We start from the raw sequence: 17,033 nt of genomic DNA on the forward strand, positions 1-17,033 counted from the left end.
GCCTTGGCAGGGGGTAGCCTTGGCACCTTAAGGAAATTAGGGGTATTGTTTCCACAACAGGGGAGAGGAGAAGAGAAGTGGGAACAGCATAGATGAAACCAACAATGTCCACAAGCCTGAGCTCTGAGGACCGTGGCACTCAGAGGAAGATCTGAAATTAATGTGGTTTTTAACGGACCATTTATAATCCCCTCACAGTAAGTGAAACAGAAACAGTTAATGAAAAAAGGACATCAGCGAGCAGGCCCTGTGTGTGCACCTCCCTTTTATTGGCTATGTGGCCTAAGCTCCAGGGCTGAGTGCCAGGGATCCTGGTAGTTTCTGTAGGCTGGCTGAACCCCTTCTGTCGAGAATGCACTCAGTGTTGTCACACTGGAGCAATCAGACCTCATCAGCGACAGTGCTGCTTGACAAAATATTTAGGTATTTATTTTGAAAGAGAAGAATAGTTGTTAGAGCTTAACATACTCCGAGCTCTTACAAATCAAAACAACAACAACAACAAAATCAGGCCAGGATCATTACCTGAACTGGTTAGACTCAGTTCTGGAAGTGCCCTTGGCTTGCCTCTCTCCGCCAGCCCTGCCAGTAAATCTCTTGGGTGGATGTCCCTGAAACTTTCCTCTTTGTTCTGTGGAGAGCACGGGTGTCCCCTCGTTAGCTATGCATCTCCTCTACCAAACTGACAAACTGCTGTCATTTAAAAGAAATGCCACCCGGCGCAGAGATCAGTGTGGGTGGAGTTTAACGAGTTGCGCTCTTTGGAGAGACAGGGCCATTGTTTTGGATGGTCTGCGACTGCCTGGTGTGTGGGGAACAGCCCCCGTGAGTGGTCTCTCAGCTGCCCCAGGTGCGGTGCCATTTGTGTTCCAGCCTTGTGTGTTATCTGTGAAACATCCATTTTATCTGCAAGGTCTCCGAGTGGAAATGAGATCAGTGTGCTTAAAATACCAGCTCCAATGGAGTAAGAAACGGTAAACAAAACCCACGTCGCAGACTCCTGTCCCCTCTATTCACCCTTTCAAATTCTGTAATTATAGAGTACAGTTTCTCTAACAAAAGTGTAAATACACACGCGCACACACACACATCTGTAAAAAAGCATTCACACAAAAAATCCTTTCAGTTTCAACACTTCTAAATCTTCCAAAGCGTTGCCTTTCCAATAGCATCTAGAGCATCCTTTAATCCCGTTTGATGGTCTTGCAGCTCCTCGGCCTTTCTGGGCCCGCAGTGGGAGACGTATGCGTAACTGATCTCAAACATGCTCTGCAAATATGGGTGTTTTCACTCAGGTGCCATTCTTGGTCTGTTTTCCAGCAAACTGCCTCTTTCTAATTCAAGTTCAGAGCCCTAACACAATTCTGCACAGCTCAGCCCTGAATGACTGTGAATAGGTATAAATACTTATCTATTAGGTACTACTACGTCGTTTCTAGCCCATGGAAAGTTGTTTGAAATAATGAGTTCTACAAAAAGCTTCAATTCAAAAAAGTTAAGCTCACAACAGAATATAAGCACTTAGGGAAATCTCTCTCCTCCTTGGTTCCCTGTCCCCCACTCTCAAGTTCAGGAAAGTTCCTTTTCCTGTAACAATGTAACAATGCAGCACAATGGAAAACCTAATTGCTTTAAATGCTACTGACTGCAGGCATTCACAATGAAGGGAAGAGCAATATTCAATTCGGAGCATGGATTGTCTATCTAGGTCTTCAATTAACTGCACCCATCTGCACATCTCTATACCCCATTTGAACCAAAATGATTTCTAGAACTACAGCTAATTTTACAGATAAACCAAACCCAGAAAGTCTTACAAAGGAAATTCGAGTTTAGTTAATGCTAGGTAGGGCAGCGCGTGTGAAAAGCGGATTTTCCCAGATGAAGCCACAGTGGGAACATTTAGGTGGGTGGGTTTTCCCATTGCTTTCTCAGCAGGAAAAGTTAAATAGATTAACTTAAGATTTAGAAGACAATTTTTAACAACAATTAAACAATGGAAGACATGCCACTGGGCCACACATGATTTATCCTCAATGTTCTCTGCAATGAATGAATACTTGTCATAAGCATAGGCAGGAGGGAGGTTGAGTTCTGCTGGGAAGACGTTGCGGGGGGAGTATGGGGTGTAGCAGGAATGGGAAGGGTAGGAATGGAGGTAGTTTGACTTGGGTTTCAGAGGATTTGAGCTGGAACTGGAGGAGGGGAGGGGCCAGGAGCTCCAGCAGATGGGATGCCTCTGGGAGTCCTGTCCTCGCTTATGCTTCCTGACCTGTTTCACTTCTCTTTATGTTCCACAAAATCCAGGACCTGCTGGCCTGCAGCCCTAATGATAATTCTTATTTAAATGAATGAAAGAAAGAGGTTTTCCAGTGGCTAATCATTTCCTAAAGCTCAGGTCCCATTTATGGTGACAATATGTTCTGCCCTTGACGAAATGAAAGAGTACAGAGAGGAGGAAGGGAGATAACGGCCCCACCACCGTGTGCTCCTGTGTACACACATTTACCCCTCACAAAAGCACTATCCTATGACCACTGTGGAGGAGGGCACAGGGCCTGTAACATGGTGACTCCATTTTACCAATGGTGAAACTGAGGCTTAGCACATTTGAGCGAGTTGCTGAAGGCTCATAGCAGGAAGAGAAGGAACTGGGAGTTGAATCCTCAAATCCCCACGCAGGGGGCCAGCCCTGTGGCCAAGTGGTTAAGTTCATGCTCTCTGCTTTGTTGGCCCAGGGTGTCACTGCTTTGGATCCTGGGTGCAGACCTAGCACAGCTCACCGAGCCATGCTGGGGTGGCATCCTACATAGCAGAACTAGAAGGACCTAGAACTAGAATATACAAGTTTGTACTGGGGGACTTTGGGGAGAAGGAAAAAAAGAGGAAGATTGGCAACAGATGTTAGCTCAGGGCCAAGCTTTAAAAAAAAAAAAAAAATCCCACGCAGGTTTTCCCTCCCTCTGCAGCCCTCTGGCAGGTGTGGGGAGGCAGGGAGCGCTCTGGCACAGAGCTCTATAGCACATGGCTCTGGAGCAGATGGGAGAGTGTGAGATGGTGCCACTGGCTGGGCCGCCCAGCCTGGAATTTCAAGTTCTCAGAAAAGCCTCAGCCTCTGCGGTTGGCTCCAGTCTGGGTTCCTGATTTTTGTGGTTCCGGGAGACTCCACTCTGCGGCGGTCTTTTGGTCTCCACTGTTCTGTCGGTTTCTGTTGTCTTTGTTCTCCAAGTGGGGCTGAAAACTGAGCTCTGAGCTCAAGCAGGGTGGCCAGGTTTTCATATACACGTATGAAAATATAGTATATGCATGTACATTATATATGTGTACATATAGTATATGTATGGTATATGTATACATATAGTTATGTATGTATGTTAATATGTGTATATAGTATATGTTTGTATGATATATATGTATACATAGTATATGTGTGTATATGTGTATACACAGTATGTGCATATGTACAGTACATGCACGTTATATATGTATATATAGTATATACTCACTATGTAGGTATATATATGTATATATAATTATACACGTGTTATTACTTTATTATAAACATACGAAATCTGTGTTTAATTGAAATCATATATTATTTTGTATTATTTACTTTTCTGTTACACAAATGTTAATTAAACATCATAAAAATAGGACTAGCTAACAGCGGCAATTGGTAATAATTAATAGTAAGACTAAGTAAACAAATAATATGTGTAACGAAACATAACGTTTCTATAACGTTCCTTCTGGTGTCCGACACAGCAGGTTACTTTAGCCCTCCTTTTTCTCTCTCTGGGACATGTGAACGTTGTGGTCTTGGTTAGGATGCACTGGGGACACAGCTGGTGATGAGAGTGATGAGGGCCACAAGTCAGCCTCCACTGCCACCCACCCTCCTGGCCCCTCAGCTTGTTTCTAGGATCTTTAGAGACCCGAGTCCCCCCAAAAGTGGTTCCTGACTCAAGGACACTTAGGAAACAGTTTGCACTAAAACTGACTCTTGGAGATTAAAGGCTCCTCCAGTGAAGATGCCAGAACCCACTTAGGTTTGTTTAACCTGGATCTTCCCCTAAATGGCATTGGATCGATAGGACGGTTCTCTTTCTGAGACACTTATTACTAAATAGCTCAGGGCCTGCCCCCTGGCCCTTCCCCTTCAGTCCCACAGGCCTCCTGTGGTCTATTTGATGGGCCTTTGCCTGGATTGCTTTTCCCAGATATCCGCATGGTTCCTCCCTCACCTCCTTCCTTCTTTACCCAAAGGACATCCCCAGGAAGGCCACTTCCTATCTCTCATTCCTGTTTTACTCCTTTTTCCTAAGCATGTGTCATTGTCTAACATTCTGTTTCTCTGACTTATTTAGCTTATTTACCGTCTGTCTCACACGGAAGCGAGCTCTCCTTGTGGGTGGGCCCTCCATCTGCTGGGCTCACTGCTGCATCCCCAGGCCTATAGCAGGGGCTGGTACAGAGCAGCGACTCCTGGAGGAGAAATGAGATGGAGGCAGCCAAAGAGGAAGAACAAAGAGCTCGTGTGTCTGGGGAGCCCTGTGAGGGGACAGGACACAACTGGTGGGAAGCCGCCCCGCTAAGCCTTCCTGGCCTATCCCCTCAGATTAGGACTCCTACAGTGATCTTGGGTTCCCTCTACAGCATATTCATTCAGCAAAAATTAAGCACCCACACCCAATACATACCAGAGCATTAACTAGGCAGCAGCGACACAGTAGAGGGAAGAGAGTGCCTGTCTTCAGGGAGGTTATCTTCTAGTGGGCACATGAACGGGGAAGAAAGAGGAAAGTGGGGCAGAAAGAGGAAAGTCGAGCAGAACTACGACACAACATTAGCTGCAGTTTTGTGTTCTCACCGGGCAAGATGTCTGCTCTCCATCTTTTTCCTTGCCCCTAAACCTGAATTGTGAAAAAGCCACCCGATCACCAGGAAAAGAGGGTTATGAGCAGAGGAATGCTAAAGAAAAGAAGCAGCCTTCTATTTCCCTTTCAGCTTGAAATGAGCCAACTATCTGCTGGTCTGCAGAGCATTTCAAATACCCCTCAACAGACCCCCCCAAAATCACCAGGAGTTAAATTTTAAAAATAACCATAGTGTAATTTGACCCTCAGCACATTTGTCTGGAATAAATTCTTTAAGAAATCTAACATGTGCATGCATATGAACACATAATCATTTAAGTGCAGAAGGCACAAAAATCCATTTCAACTATTAAACTGGATTTAAAAGGCATCAGGTGGTGAATTAAATGCTGAAAACAAAACCTTGGGAACCTGAAATGCTGTCCAGATCTTAATTCACAGATTCCTTAAACCAACAAATTCTCAGCAGATGGAAGCAAACCCATAAACTCAAGCAAGGGGTCTTTGGCGGGGGGGCAGGGGGGTTGGTTTTATATCAGATGCTTGTACACTGAGAGGCTCTGAGAAATTCAAAACATGGGTAAAACACTTCAAGCCTTTGTCCAGACCAAGTGGAGTAATTTTCCTGTAGCCACAGACATTAGCACCACATTCCTAAGCCATGTGCAGCTGTCAATTCATTGGGGGAAAATAGGAAAGGCCTTTAGTAAAATAACCACACACCCATGAACTTACTAAATGAAAGTTACAATATCTTCCTCCAACAGAACATGCTCAGTAGCTCAAGTCCTTAAAATGGTCTTGAACTCAATAGAGGAAAGCGATGTGATGGAAACATTTGGAGTGTCTATCTGCCAGAACTGCGCTTGCGATGCACATAAATAACTCACCTGGCTGCTGTGCTCCATCTCTTATCAAAAAGAAGAAACAACCGGAAAAGATTAGGATGTCTGGAAATCCTCGAAAGCTTCAAACTTATTTACACTTGGGAAGGCAAAACATGCTAACCCAAGCATTTCAGGAGGTGATGTAATGAGAGTTCTCCTCTCGTGTTTCCTTCGCCCAGTTGAACTTCCATATGTTATCAATTATGAGCCACCACAGTGTTATTCAGTTGAGGGAGCAATCGCAATCATGCATGGCTTGCTTTTTTTTTTCTTCCCCAGTTAGCAGAATTTTCAGAGAACAGGATGGTGAACCCGTGGTTGAGAGGTCAGTGTGTACACATTGAAAGGCTACCATGGGAGGTGTTTCTGAACCAGATTTGCCTTGGAGACAGTCTGCCAGGAGGGCACTTCGGTGGCTAATATCTACTAGTGTCACCTGGAGTATGTAGTTTCCCCTAAAGGGTGAGCTTTTGTATTCTGGCAAAGAGAAGGGATATGCTACTTGTTGACCTTTGAGACAAATATAAGAAGTCAGGATAAAAATCACGTCTGCAGTCTTGGATTGCTGCCCCTCCAGCACACACTCCCCCACACACATACTATGTAGCTTCTTACTGCTCTGAGTTATAGTTCATTGTGAACAGGAAGGACTGCCACCTCCTTTTAAAGTAGGTGCACAGTGAGTGAGAATACTTGCTTAAAAAATCCTTTTGTACTGAGAGGTTCATACTGTGGACTCCCATTACCTTAAAAATGTTGTTTTATTCATTTTCCAAGAACAAACTAGGGAAAGAAACTCTTAGATGCCAAGCCAGTTCCCATGTGTAGAATGATGGTGTCATTGACAGAGACACGAGGGGCAGCAGGACAAGCTGAAGGGCCTTGCTACAGCCAGGAGGGGGGATCAGATGAGGAATTGGGTTTGGATTGATCCATTCCTTCCTAAGACACATATTCACCAACGCTGTGCCAGGCACTGAACTAGGTAAAGGGGGTAAAAGGCTGCCCAAGATAGACAATAAGTTAGTTAATAAGAGAATTTCAGGTTGTAGTAAGAACCAGGAAGGACATAAGCAAAGGATAGAGATTAACACAAGGAATCTACAGAAAGTGACAGGAAGGGCCGTCTGAGGAGATGACAACTGAAGCGAATTCTAAGATTATGAGTCAGCAACATGAAGATGGACTGTGAAGGGGAAATGATCTATTAAGGAAGGGCAGCGTGATCCTGGACCGTCGGCGGCGGGGTGAGAAGAGCTGGTACATTCTACAAACTCAGACGGAGAGTGGAAAGGACGGGGAGCCCCAGGGATCAGGGGGCATGGTAGGCAGGAGACACGCAAGGTCTTATGGCCTGAGGTACCACATTTTTTATTTTGTTATAAATGCAGTGAAAAACTGCTGAAAGGTTTTAAGCAGCGGAATGACATTACGTGATATTCGTTTTTCAAAGATCTCTTTTGGTTGCTTGATGGGAATACATTGAGGCGCGTGAGAACAGACTGGGGCACACACTCAGAGGCTTTGGCAGTAGTCCAGGTGAAAGGTCACGGAGGCCAGTGCAGGCTGGGCACCGGAAATGGACAGAGGTTGCTGCATGATTCCAATCTGCTGAGTCTGCTTATCACAGCTGGCAGGTAGTCTTGTATGTGTTTTTCATTTCACAAAATAAGACTTCAAAAGGCTAGTGCTTGTAATTATGATTCTAAAATGCATCAAAGTTCTTTTCGTTTTTTTTCCTTAGGGTTGGCACCTGCGCTAACATCTGTTGCCAATCTTTTTTTTTTTTCCTTCTTCTCCCTAAAGCACCCCAGTACATAGTTGTATATTCTAGTTGTGGGTGCCTCTGGTTGTGCTATGTGGCACGCCGCCTCCGCATGGCTTGAGGAGCGGTGCCATGTCTGCACCCGGGATCTGAACCGGCCAAACCCGGGGCCACTGAAGCGGAGCACACAGACTTAACCACTCGGCCACGGGGCCAGCCCCCAAAATTATTTTCAAATATCTGGCAATTTTGTTTTCTAGTTAGTAATATTGAAAGCTAATTAACTATCTGAACGTAGAAGACACTGGAATTGTAACACGCCTAAGAATCATTTGGAGGGCATTTATTAAAAATGCAGCTTCCTGGGCCCACTCCCACCAATTCTGACTCAGGGGGCCTGGAGTGGAGCTGGGGAATTTGCTTTGTATTGAGAACCTCAAGGAATTCAAATACAGTGTTTGGGGTACACTTTGGGAAACAATGCGTTAAAGCTGGCTCTTTGATCTTGCCTCTTGCTGGAATAACATGGTGGTCTCTATTGGTTATTTTTCAACTGAGGCAATAGCCAAGTTTTGTCTTGCAGTAAAAAATCATCCCCAAACTCCCAGTGATTTTACGAGGATAAAGTTCACCCCTGGGGCCTACATATCCATTATGGGGTGAGGGCGGAGGGCTCTGTTCCACATTGTCCTCATTGAGGATCCCAACGGCAGCTCCACCCTCTGGAACTTTGCTGGCTGCCATGTTTGGGAGATGAGGAGATGGAGCGTAAGGGCTTGGCTCTTCTGTGCCTCCTCCCAACTGTAACATGCGTCACTTCCATTCACGGTTCATTGGCCACACGTAAGGCCATGGGGTGTGAAAATGCAATCCTCTTGTGAGCCCAGAAGGAGACAGAAATGGATATCTGAACCAGTGGCAATGTCTGCCCCAGAGGATACAGGAGGGAGAGGAATCAGGCCTAGGAAAATGGTTCCTAAGCTCTTGAGGAACACTGGGCATCTATGGACAGTGGAGTTACGAAAATAATGTTAAAATAGTAGGAATTACTTCCAAAATTGCTAAAAACTGCCTTAGAGAAATTTCCTAATCTTTAGTATCTTATATCTGCTACAGTTAATTGGAAAACAGTTGCTGTATATTAATGGAAAATCTCCTAATTAAGTTTCTTTAAATATCTGAAAGATAGTTTTGAGACAGGAACAGTGCATAGGAATAATAGAGTGTATATTAATCAAGTTGCTCCTATGTTGAGTGATGGAATTGTTTGTGGTACATAGTCCCACTATTCTGACCCTGGTACTTAGTGAGGGTGACGGAGCACCAGTCTCCTCTGTTCTAGCCCCATCTGCCAGCTGCTCGACAGCCCTGGCTGAGTCCCACCATCCCATTTCTCTGCATCTGTTTTCTCCTCTGTAAAATAAGATGAAGAGGGACAGTTGATCACTAATGTCCTTCTCAGAAGAACCAGAAGTTTCAGTCCTGATGTGATCAAAGGATGAATAGTTTTGAGTCACTCACTGGATGGAAGAATCACAAACTAGCACGTGCAATAGTGTTTTAAGCTTCTCAGAAGTGTTCTGCAGCACAACTTATTGCAAAGGAACAAAAATGGCTCGTATCATACTAGATGCTAAAAATTCATTGTGGAATGAATCTTAAGATGTGCCTTATTAACCTGGGTTTTCATTTCACTTTTTCCACTTATTGGATGTGTGACTTTGAGAAGTTGCTTCATCCTCAGATCCTTAATCAGCAAAATGGATCCTTATTTACTTCTAAGGTTCTTGTGAGAATAAAATGAGACAATGTGACAAAAGGCTTAGCACTGCATCTAAGACATACTGATAGTTGTTTCATGAATATGGAATGACTGAAATGCCAAAGTAGTGAAAGACTGTATCACCATTCCTATTATCCTCGTAGCTTTGTACATTGGTGCTTACCTGGACACATTCAATTCTGTCAGGTTCTGAAACCTTTCATTCAGATTCCTTTCGTTCAGAGAAGAATCCTTTTATAGATTTCATTTCTTTCGCCAACCAAAATTCTTGGGCAGCTGGTGCATAAAATGTTTGGCCCCCATCACAGGCCTCGCCTGCCACCCCACTTGGCACAACGATATGAACCCAGGCTTCTCTGAATTTTCATAACCTCACACCTCATCCTAATGCTCCCAAAACAGCGCTCAGTGCTGTCACAAAGCCCTGAGGCCAAGGGAACACACACATCAGATGGCTTTGCCCCCATTTCATACATGAGGGAATGGCAATGAAGACAAACTTTTAGGTAGATGGGTCTCAGTCATTGGAGGAAGGGGTTCCAAAAGATTGCTGAGGCCCATCTCCCTCGGGCTTTTCCTTTTGCTGTGTTTCTGCCAAAGCAAGGGGGTGTGAACTGAACACACGAGAGAAATCCTCCATGAAGGTGACTTGTTCAGAGCAGAACATGCAGCCACCAAGCCTGTGGTCCTTCCTAGCCTAGCTCTTCGATGGCACTGCAGAAGCTGATAGAACTCCCAGTCATCTTACAGGGCTAAGTGGACAACGCAGGTTTGACATTTTCAAAATCGTGGTGAGATCAGTCACCTTTTCTAAGAATCTACTCAGCTCCTCTGGAGCACACTTAGCCTTTTCTGTTCCTTCCCCAATACATCTTCTGGTTAGAATGCACCATGCCCATCCTCAAGGCTGGGAGAACGAGGGACGCTGATTCACCAAATCGTCCAAATGTGTTTTCTGATTATTGAACTGTGGGCGGACACTTTTCTCTATTGTTTACCCTTCTAAAGTCCTTGATCAAAAAAGACAGGATGTGGCTTCAGAACACAGTACACTCAAAACTGAAAGAACGTGATTCTAACAGCCTTGTCTCTTTGAACTCAGTGGGCTGTATGTTACTCATAATGGAACAGCTGAGGTCTTTTTCTAAATTTTATTGTTACCATTTAGGTAAGAGCGAAATTGTTGAAATTCTGTCTGTGGCATGTTATTATACACAGGTGGCAGATAAAATTATCAAGACGAATTTAAGGGCACTTTGGTTTTTAAGTATAACCCACTCAGTCTGCCTCTCATTGTCTTGAGCTGGGTTGCAGGGAGAGCAAAGCTGGAACCGAAGGGTTGAGTTCAAGTTCCAATTTGCCACTTCCCGTGGGATCTTGGTTAAGGGGCTTAATCTCCATGGAATTCAGGATCTTAACCTCTAAAATGGGGCAATAACTACCACCTTGGGTAAACTGTGATAACACTTGTACTGTAACTAGCACAGGACTTAAATATGATGGGTTAAAACAATCCAGGCAACATTTATGAAGCATCTGCTATATACTCTGGGCTGCTGTGTTGTGCACTGCCCAACTCTGGGGCCATCGTTCACATCATCATCATTGGAGATTTGTTAATTTATTAGGACAGGGTTTTTTCCTGGCCGGAAATATAATGTTTTGAGGAAAGCATACCACTTAAAAACTCACACACAGTCACTATTTAGGCCAGCAAAGGCTGGGCCCGTGGTCATGACAAAAATTACCAGTTAATGGGAAAAGGCAACATAAAAACTCAAAAAAGTCTCCCTGGTTGATAGTTGTGTTGAGTCTTAAAAGAGCAAAAGTATGTGAGGTCGAGGAGGAGGAGACAGCATTCCTCACAGAATGAAGAGTACTGAACATCAGCAGTAGTGGTGATCCTAAACACAGTGGGTTCCGCGTCTGCAGATTCAACCAACCGTGGATGGAAAGGCCTACAATGGTTATGTCTGTACTGAATGTGCACAGACTTTTTTCTTGTCACTATTCCCTAAACAATACAGTATAACAACCATTTACATAGCATTTACATGGTATTAGGTATTGTCAGTCATCTAGAGATGATTTGAAGTATACAGAGGATGTGTGTAGATTATATGCAACCACTATGCCATTTTTTTCTTTTTTTGAGGAAGATTAGCCCTGAGCTAACTACTGCCAATCCTCCTCTTTTTTGCTGAGGAAGACTGGCCCTGAGCTAATATCCATGCCTGTCTTCCTCTACTTTTACGTGGGACGCCGACCACAGCATGGCTTTTGCCAAGTGGTGCCATGTCCACAGCCAGGATCGAAACCGGCGAACCCTGGGCTGCCGAGAAGCAGAAGGTGCGAACTTAACCACTATGCCACTGGGCCGGCCCCACTATGCCATTTTATATAGGGGATTTGAGCATGGGCGGATTTTGGTATCCATGGGGTTCCTGGAACCAATCTCCCACAGATAGAGGGAGATTGTATGTCCATAAATTCCCTGATATTCTTTCCTTTAAAAGACAGGGCCTAACTCTCCTCTCCATGAGGGTGGGCTCTATTTAGTGACATGCTTCTGAGGAATTGAATGTGTGGATGTGTGACTTAGGATACTGGACCATAAAATGTGTTATGCAGCAATGGATCACTAATGCAGTGGTGAAAAGTTCCCAAGGGAAACCTCCCGTTGGTTGGAGCCTGGAGGCCTAGTCTGGGTGGCTGAAATGGACACAGAAGATGGGGTCTGAGAGGTAAATGCCCAACATCCTCTCTTAAGCAGTTAGGATTTTTCCTATCGGCAGCATATTCAAGCTGAAGGATGTTTTTAGACAGAAAAGTGACATGATCAGTCGATTATGATTTCTTTGGCATGAAATGGGGTGGGAAGAGATTGGCTGGGGAGGGTTGTGGGGGGGACTTCCAGTTAGGAAGCTCTAGGAACAATGGTCCAGGTAAGATAAGATGAGAACCCAAGTAAGGCAATGGCAGAGGGAGTGGAAATGAGAGAAGTGTCTTACCATTTGCTGGTTTTCAGAGAGAAACCACCAATTTCCAGGGTCATCTAGTGCAAGTGTGCCTCACTCTGCATTGTGTGGGTGAAAAAAAGTGTGAACTATATGACAACCCTGTGTTTATACCAACATTATCATCATACACACATACACACGAGATACTTACTTCCATGAGCTAAGAGAATGAGCATTTTGCAAAAAGGACAAAAATGTCTCACTCTTAGGATTTAATATTAAGCATTTGAAATAGTCCTTTTTAGAAACACTAATTTCAAGAAGAAAAAGAAAATAATGAACTCCTATCTTCCGTAGGAACCAAAAACCTCACGTTTGTCCATTGTACAAATAAGGCCACAGAAGATTAGATTGAATTACAGTGGGGTGATTTACAGCTCTGATGAAATACAGATTAAATGTGGTTTTGAAATGTTGGAAGATTCAAACAGAATCTATGACTAAAGCAGCATAAACAGTGATATTAAATTAGCTAAGAAATGTTCATCTCCCAAAGAAACTGGTTTCCTTAGGAAAATAACATCTATTTTTGGTATTTCAATAGTCCCAGAAAGAGATGGATATATCAATGCTAAGCTACGAATATTTTAAATGGTCACATTTCTACCCCAATGTGAGAGAGGAAAATGTGTGTATATACATACATACATTTAAACTTATTTTCATTCTATCATCTTGAATGCATTGTACCATCACCACTCATAGCTGCATTTCAAAATGCTTCTTCTGGGAAGCAGAGTTTTAGTTGAACTGGAAATTAATCAGAGAACCAGAAAGAACTCAAAACCAGTAGAGAGAGTCAAGAAACCAAATTTGATTTTCAGAAAAAAAATGTTTATGAAAACTAATAGTTGGGAATCATATCATTTCTGTTTCTGAAAACGATTTTAAATAATGCTTTCTTTTACATTTACATATTATTTGGAACTTTTGAGGAAATGTTAATCTTCAAATAACGTGATGCAGTGAGTACTCAGTGAATACTCAATGTCCTACACGTCCACTAAGAGGAATGATATTTCTCTTAAAATAAATGTGCAATCTCAGTTGCTCGAGGCAGAGACTGTGCCTGGGATGGCGGCAGTCCCGTGCCTACGTGAGGCTTGAACGAGAGGGCCTCTCAACAAATGACCCACAGAAAGAGGGATGAATCACTGAGTGGACAAATGTACGAACACGTGTCCTGTGAATGATGCTGGGCTTGTACAAATGAGAACAAGGCTATAAATTTCAAAGGTGTGTCTCCACTGAAAGAACTCATAAATATTTACAACTGAAGAGTCTTGGGGAAGGTGTGAAGAATTCTGATGTTTAAGAAAAGATAAAAATAACAGGAGTGTGAACTAAGTAAAGCTGCAGCAGCATATTTTAGGAACCTTGATGAAACCATTTTAGCAAAAGCACACTGCGATAGCTACAATTAAGAACAGTGCTGTTCAGAATAATTGGGATATGGTGAAAATAACAAGAAATCATGTCTCTTCAAGACTATCGAAAATCTGCTTCTGGCTCACAGTTCAAAGTTAACCTTCGTGGAGGGAATGAAGGAAAGCACAAAGAGAAACCACCACCACGAGTGCCTGCACCAGAGCGATTTATTAGTGTAACTTTTTCTTGTTTTTCCTTAAAGATTTCATAACAACCGAAGTATGTACAAAGTCTTACAGCATTTACACCATAAAAAGTTTCCTATCAGCTGATGAAGTCTAAGGTAGTGCTGCTGAGAACTCGAGAGCAAGACTACAAGAGCAATGAAGCAGACCACTGCAGGTTCCCGCTCTGGGACCACACCACAACCGGCCGTCGGCTGGCAGCGGACTGCACCACCTGGAAGACAGGCTACCGGGGAGCGGGAACAAGGTGATACGCAGCACTAGGAGCCACAGGGTGGACAAGCTACATAGTGTCGGGTTTCTACAGTTTCCTAGAGCTGCAACGAAGGTCCACAGCCTGAGAGTAACGTATGCAAGACACCGCCACCACTCTGCTCAGACAGGGCTCAGCTCCCAAAGGGATCCACTTTGAAGAGGAGGCTCTCTGCGGATATGGCTGCTATTTCCATTTGTGTTCATGTCTTCGTATAGCCCAACAAGCCCAAACCCCACTCCGCTCTCCCAAAAAAAACAACAACAACAAAGGGAGGGAAGAGAATCAGCATGGAATTAGTTCTTGATCAAAAAAACAAACTTTTTTTAAAAAAAGACATTCAGTATCAACTTTAGGGTGATCATTCCTGTCAAAAGATTAATATAGAAATTTCTCAATCAACCCAAACCAGAACATCAATAAAAGCCCCAAACACCCAACCTCCCAGATGTAATCACCTTCATTGTATCTGATTGTCTTTCCTTAGGGTCAGTATTACATAGAACCACCAACATTTACACACCAAATAGGACACAAAACGTAGCTTTGTTGCCCCAACCGTGACTTTAGTAAGCGGCAGGGCAGGAGAATTTCAATATGTAAGTGACTAACATCCAGGCTCACCACTTTCTTCCTCAGAAACCCAGCCTGATTCTTCTACCCTAGGTCAGTCACTACATCTGTTTGATAGCAGATCCCATGTATTTTCCCATTGTTTCCATCTCACATATAGGCAAATTAGCTTTTTATTTGAAAAAGATTCTACTCTCAACTTAAAAGCCAGTTGATAAAACTTTTAATTAAGACACAATAGCGTGGGATATAAAAACACAAGAACCACATAAATATTGAAGAAGTTGTATACTGTATCGTGTAAACAGTTTTGCTTAAGATTGAAGCCCTAATTAGATTCTGGCCTGAAACTTTTGGCAGATGACTGAGTCAAGCCAGGCTCGGCAGCGATGGTTGACGCGGAAGCCAGGTCAGTCCCCATGTTGACAGGCATGCAACTTGAAAACATTGCACAACAAGCAACACAAAGAGAGTGGAGAAGCTCACAACACTTCAAGGAGACCTCACAACCTTCACAACTGCGGATGCACAAACAGAGACCCACCCCTCCCTCCTCCGCACGCACTTTCTCTTACACGTGGGAGACCTTCTGTGACTCTCTAGCTTGTTTGATGCTATATAACCACTTGATGATCCTAGCATTTCTTTCGATCGCAGAAATGCCATATGGCACCCGGTCATTGGCACTGTCATCATTTCTAAGGTCACTGTTACTGTCCTGAGACTGTTCACAGTCTGAGCTGATCATGCTTGCGCTGCGGAAGTTGAGGGATATTATGTCAGAATTAGCCCTTGCAAAGTTTTCCATTCCGAGGTTTTCCAGCTCTTCGGGGTCCAGTCCGCAGTAGTTGAAGAACCTCTCCACGTCTGCGTCCACCCGGAAATATCTGTCACTCAAGTCTGACTTAGACCGCTGGAGGGAGGGTCTTCGGCTGACTCCACAAGCGGGTTCCACAGGGTCGGCTTCGGGAGACTTCATGGTGGCGATGGCGGCGACCTTGGGTTTGGGCGGCAGGGGAGGGGCGGAGCTACTGCAGGGGATCGCTTTTAAGGGCTTAACACTGGTCACTTTGCGGATGTCCGAGGAGCTGTGGGAGACGTGGAGGAAGGACTCGGCCGACTGGTCCAGCAGCCTCCTGCCGACGTGGGAGCTGCTTTCCTGCGGGCTGCCGCGGCCCTGCGTCGGGTAAACCTTCAGGGACTCAGCGAAGGAGTGCCGGTGCAGGTCGGTGGCGTCCGGCCTGTGGGGCGGCCAGTTTCGGGAGCTGTGCTTGTGCCCGGAGCCCGAGCTGGAGCCTTCGGAGCTGTTGATGATGTTTTTCAGGATCTCGAGCTTCAGATTCTCCCTCTGCACGCCGCTCTCGGTCTTGGCGCTGCTGCCGAACACTTTGAGCGTGGGGCTGCCCAGGGCGCGCTTGGCGGCGGGGCACACCGGGGGCTTGGCCAGCACGGCCGGCTTCACGGGCTCCTGCTTGGCGTTGATGACCTCCTGACTCTTGACATACTTCGCCTTATCCGCTTCCAGCCTCTCCACGGCGCTGAGTCTTTTCGGGTTGGGCTCGGCCTGCCTGCGAAAGTAGTCGGGCCCTTTGTTGAGGATGCGCAGGGGGACCGCCGAGGTGAAGGTGCCGGCGGGGCTGACCGGCTTCACCATGCTACCTGTCTGTAGGGTCTCCGTGGGCATGGTGGGTGGTCTCTCCCCGGCAGCCGTGTTGGATTCTCTTCTGGGCGCCTCCGGATGCGCTGAATAGACACATGTACATGAAGCACAAAGGGCAGCAGACGGATCCTGGAATCTGAGTGTCAGCAGCAGCAGCAGCAGCGCCTCATCTCACAGCTCATTAACCGCCACTGTGGCTTTAATTTACTTTCCCCCTTACAGGCAGCCCCTGCACAAAAAGGCCACAAGCCACAAGTTCCTTTAATCTGCTTCGCTGCCTCCTTTCTTCTCCCCGAAGGATGTGGGAGTCTCCTCCAGGTCTTTGTGTTCAACTGCAGGCAGAGCTGAAACACAAAACAACCAACCGCGGGTTAGGATGGGCGAGTGACATCACGGCTGTAGCAACAGAGAAACCCCGCGGCGCCCCCGCCTCCGCCTGCCGACCGCAGCCCGAGGGCGCCCGGCCGTTCCAGGAGGCGATTCCCGGTTCAGAGGACGAGGAGCGCCCGGACCCGCGCCGAGCCTGCGCCCCAGCGCCCCAGCGCGCGGCAGTCAGATGCCGGCGTCCGGGAGGAAGAAAGGGGCTGAGATTTCCCACGCGT

General features: G+C 45.4%; 1 protein-coding gene across 10 annotated transcripts in view; it reads right to left on the reverse strand.

Annotated features, from left to right (window-relative positions):
* Window positions 1–13,909: 13,909 nt before the first annotated feature.
* FAM110B (family with sequence similarity 110 member B) overlaps window positions 13,910–17,033 on the reverse strand; it is a 152,823-nt gene continuing 149,699 nt past the window's right edge. For all 10 annotated transcript variants that reach the window (XM_070630550.1, XM_070630556.1, XM_070630548.1 and 7 more), the window contains one exon: window positions 13,910–16,775. In XM_070630550.1, the coding sequence (XP_070486651.1) occupies window positions 15,343–16,455 (1,113 nt within the window). In that variant the 5' untranslated portion in view covers window positions 16,456–16,775 and the 3' untranslated portion in view covers window positions 13,910–15,342. The remainder of the gene's footprint in view (window positions 16,776–17,033) is intronic.

This window comes from Equus przewalskii, chromosome 8 (assembly GCF_037783145.1).
Source record: "Equus przewalskii isolate Varuska chromosome 8, EquPr2, whole genome shotgun sequence".
In the NCBI taxonomy this organism is placed as follows: domain Eukaryota; kingdom Metazoa; phylum Chordata; class Mammalia; order Perissodactyla; family Equidae; genus Equus; species Equus przewalskii.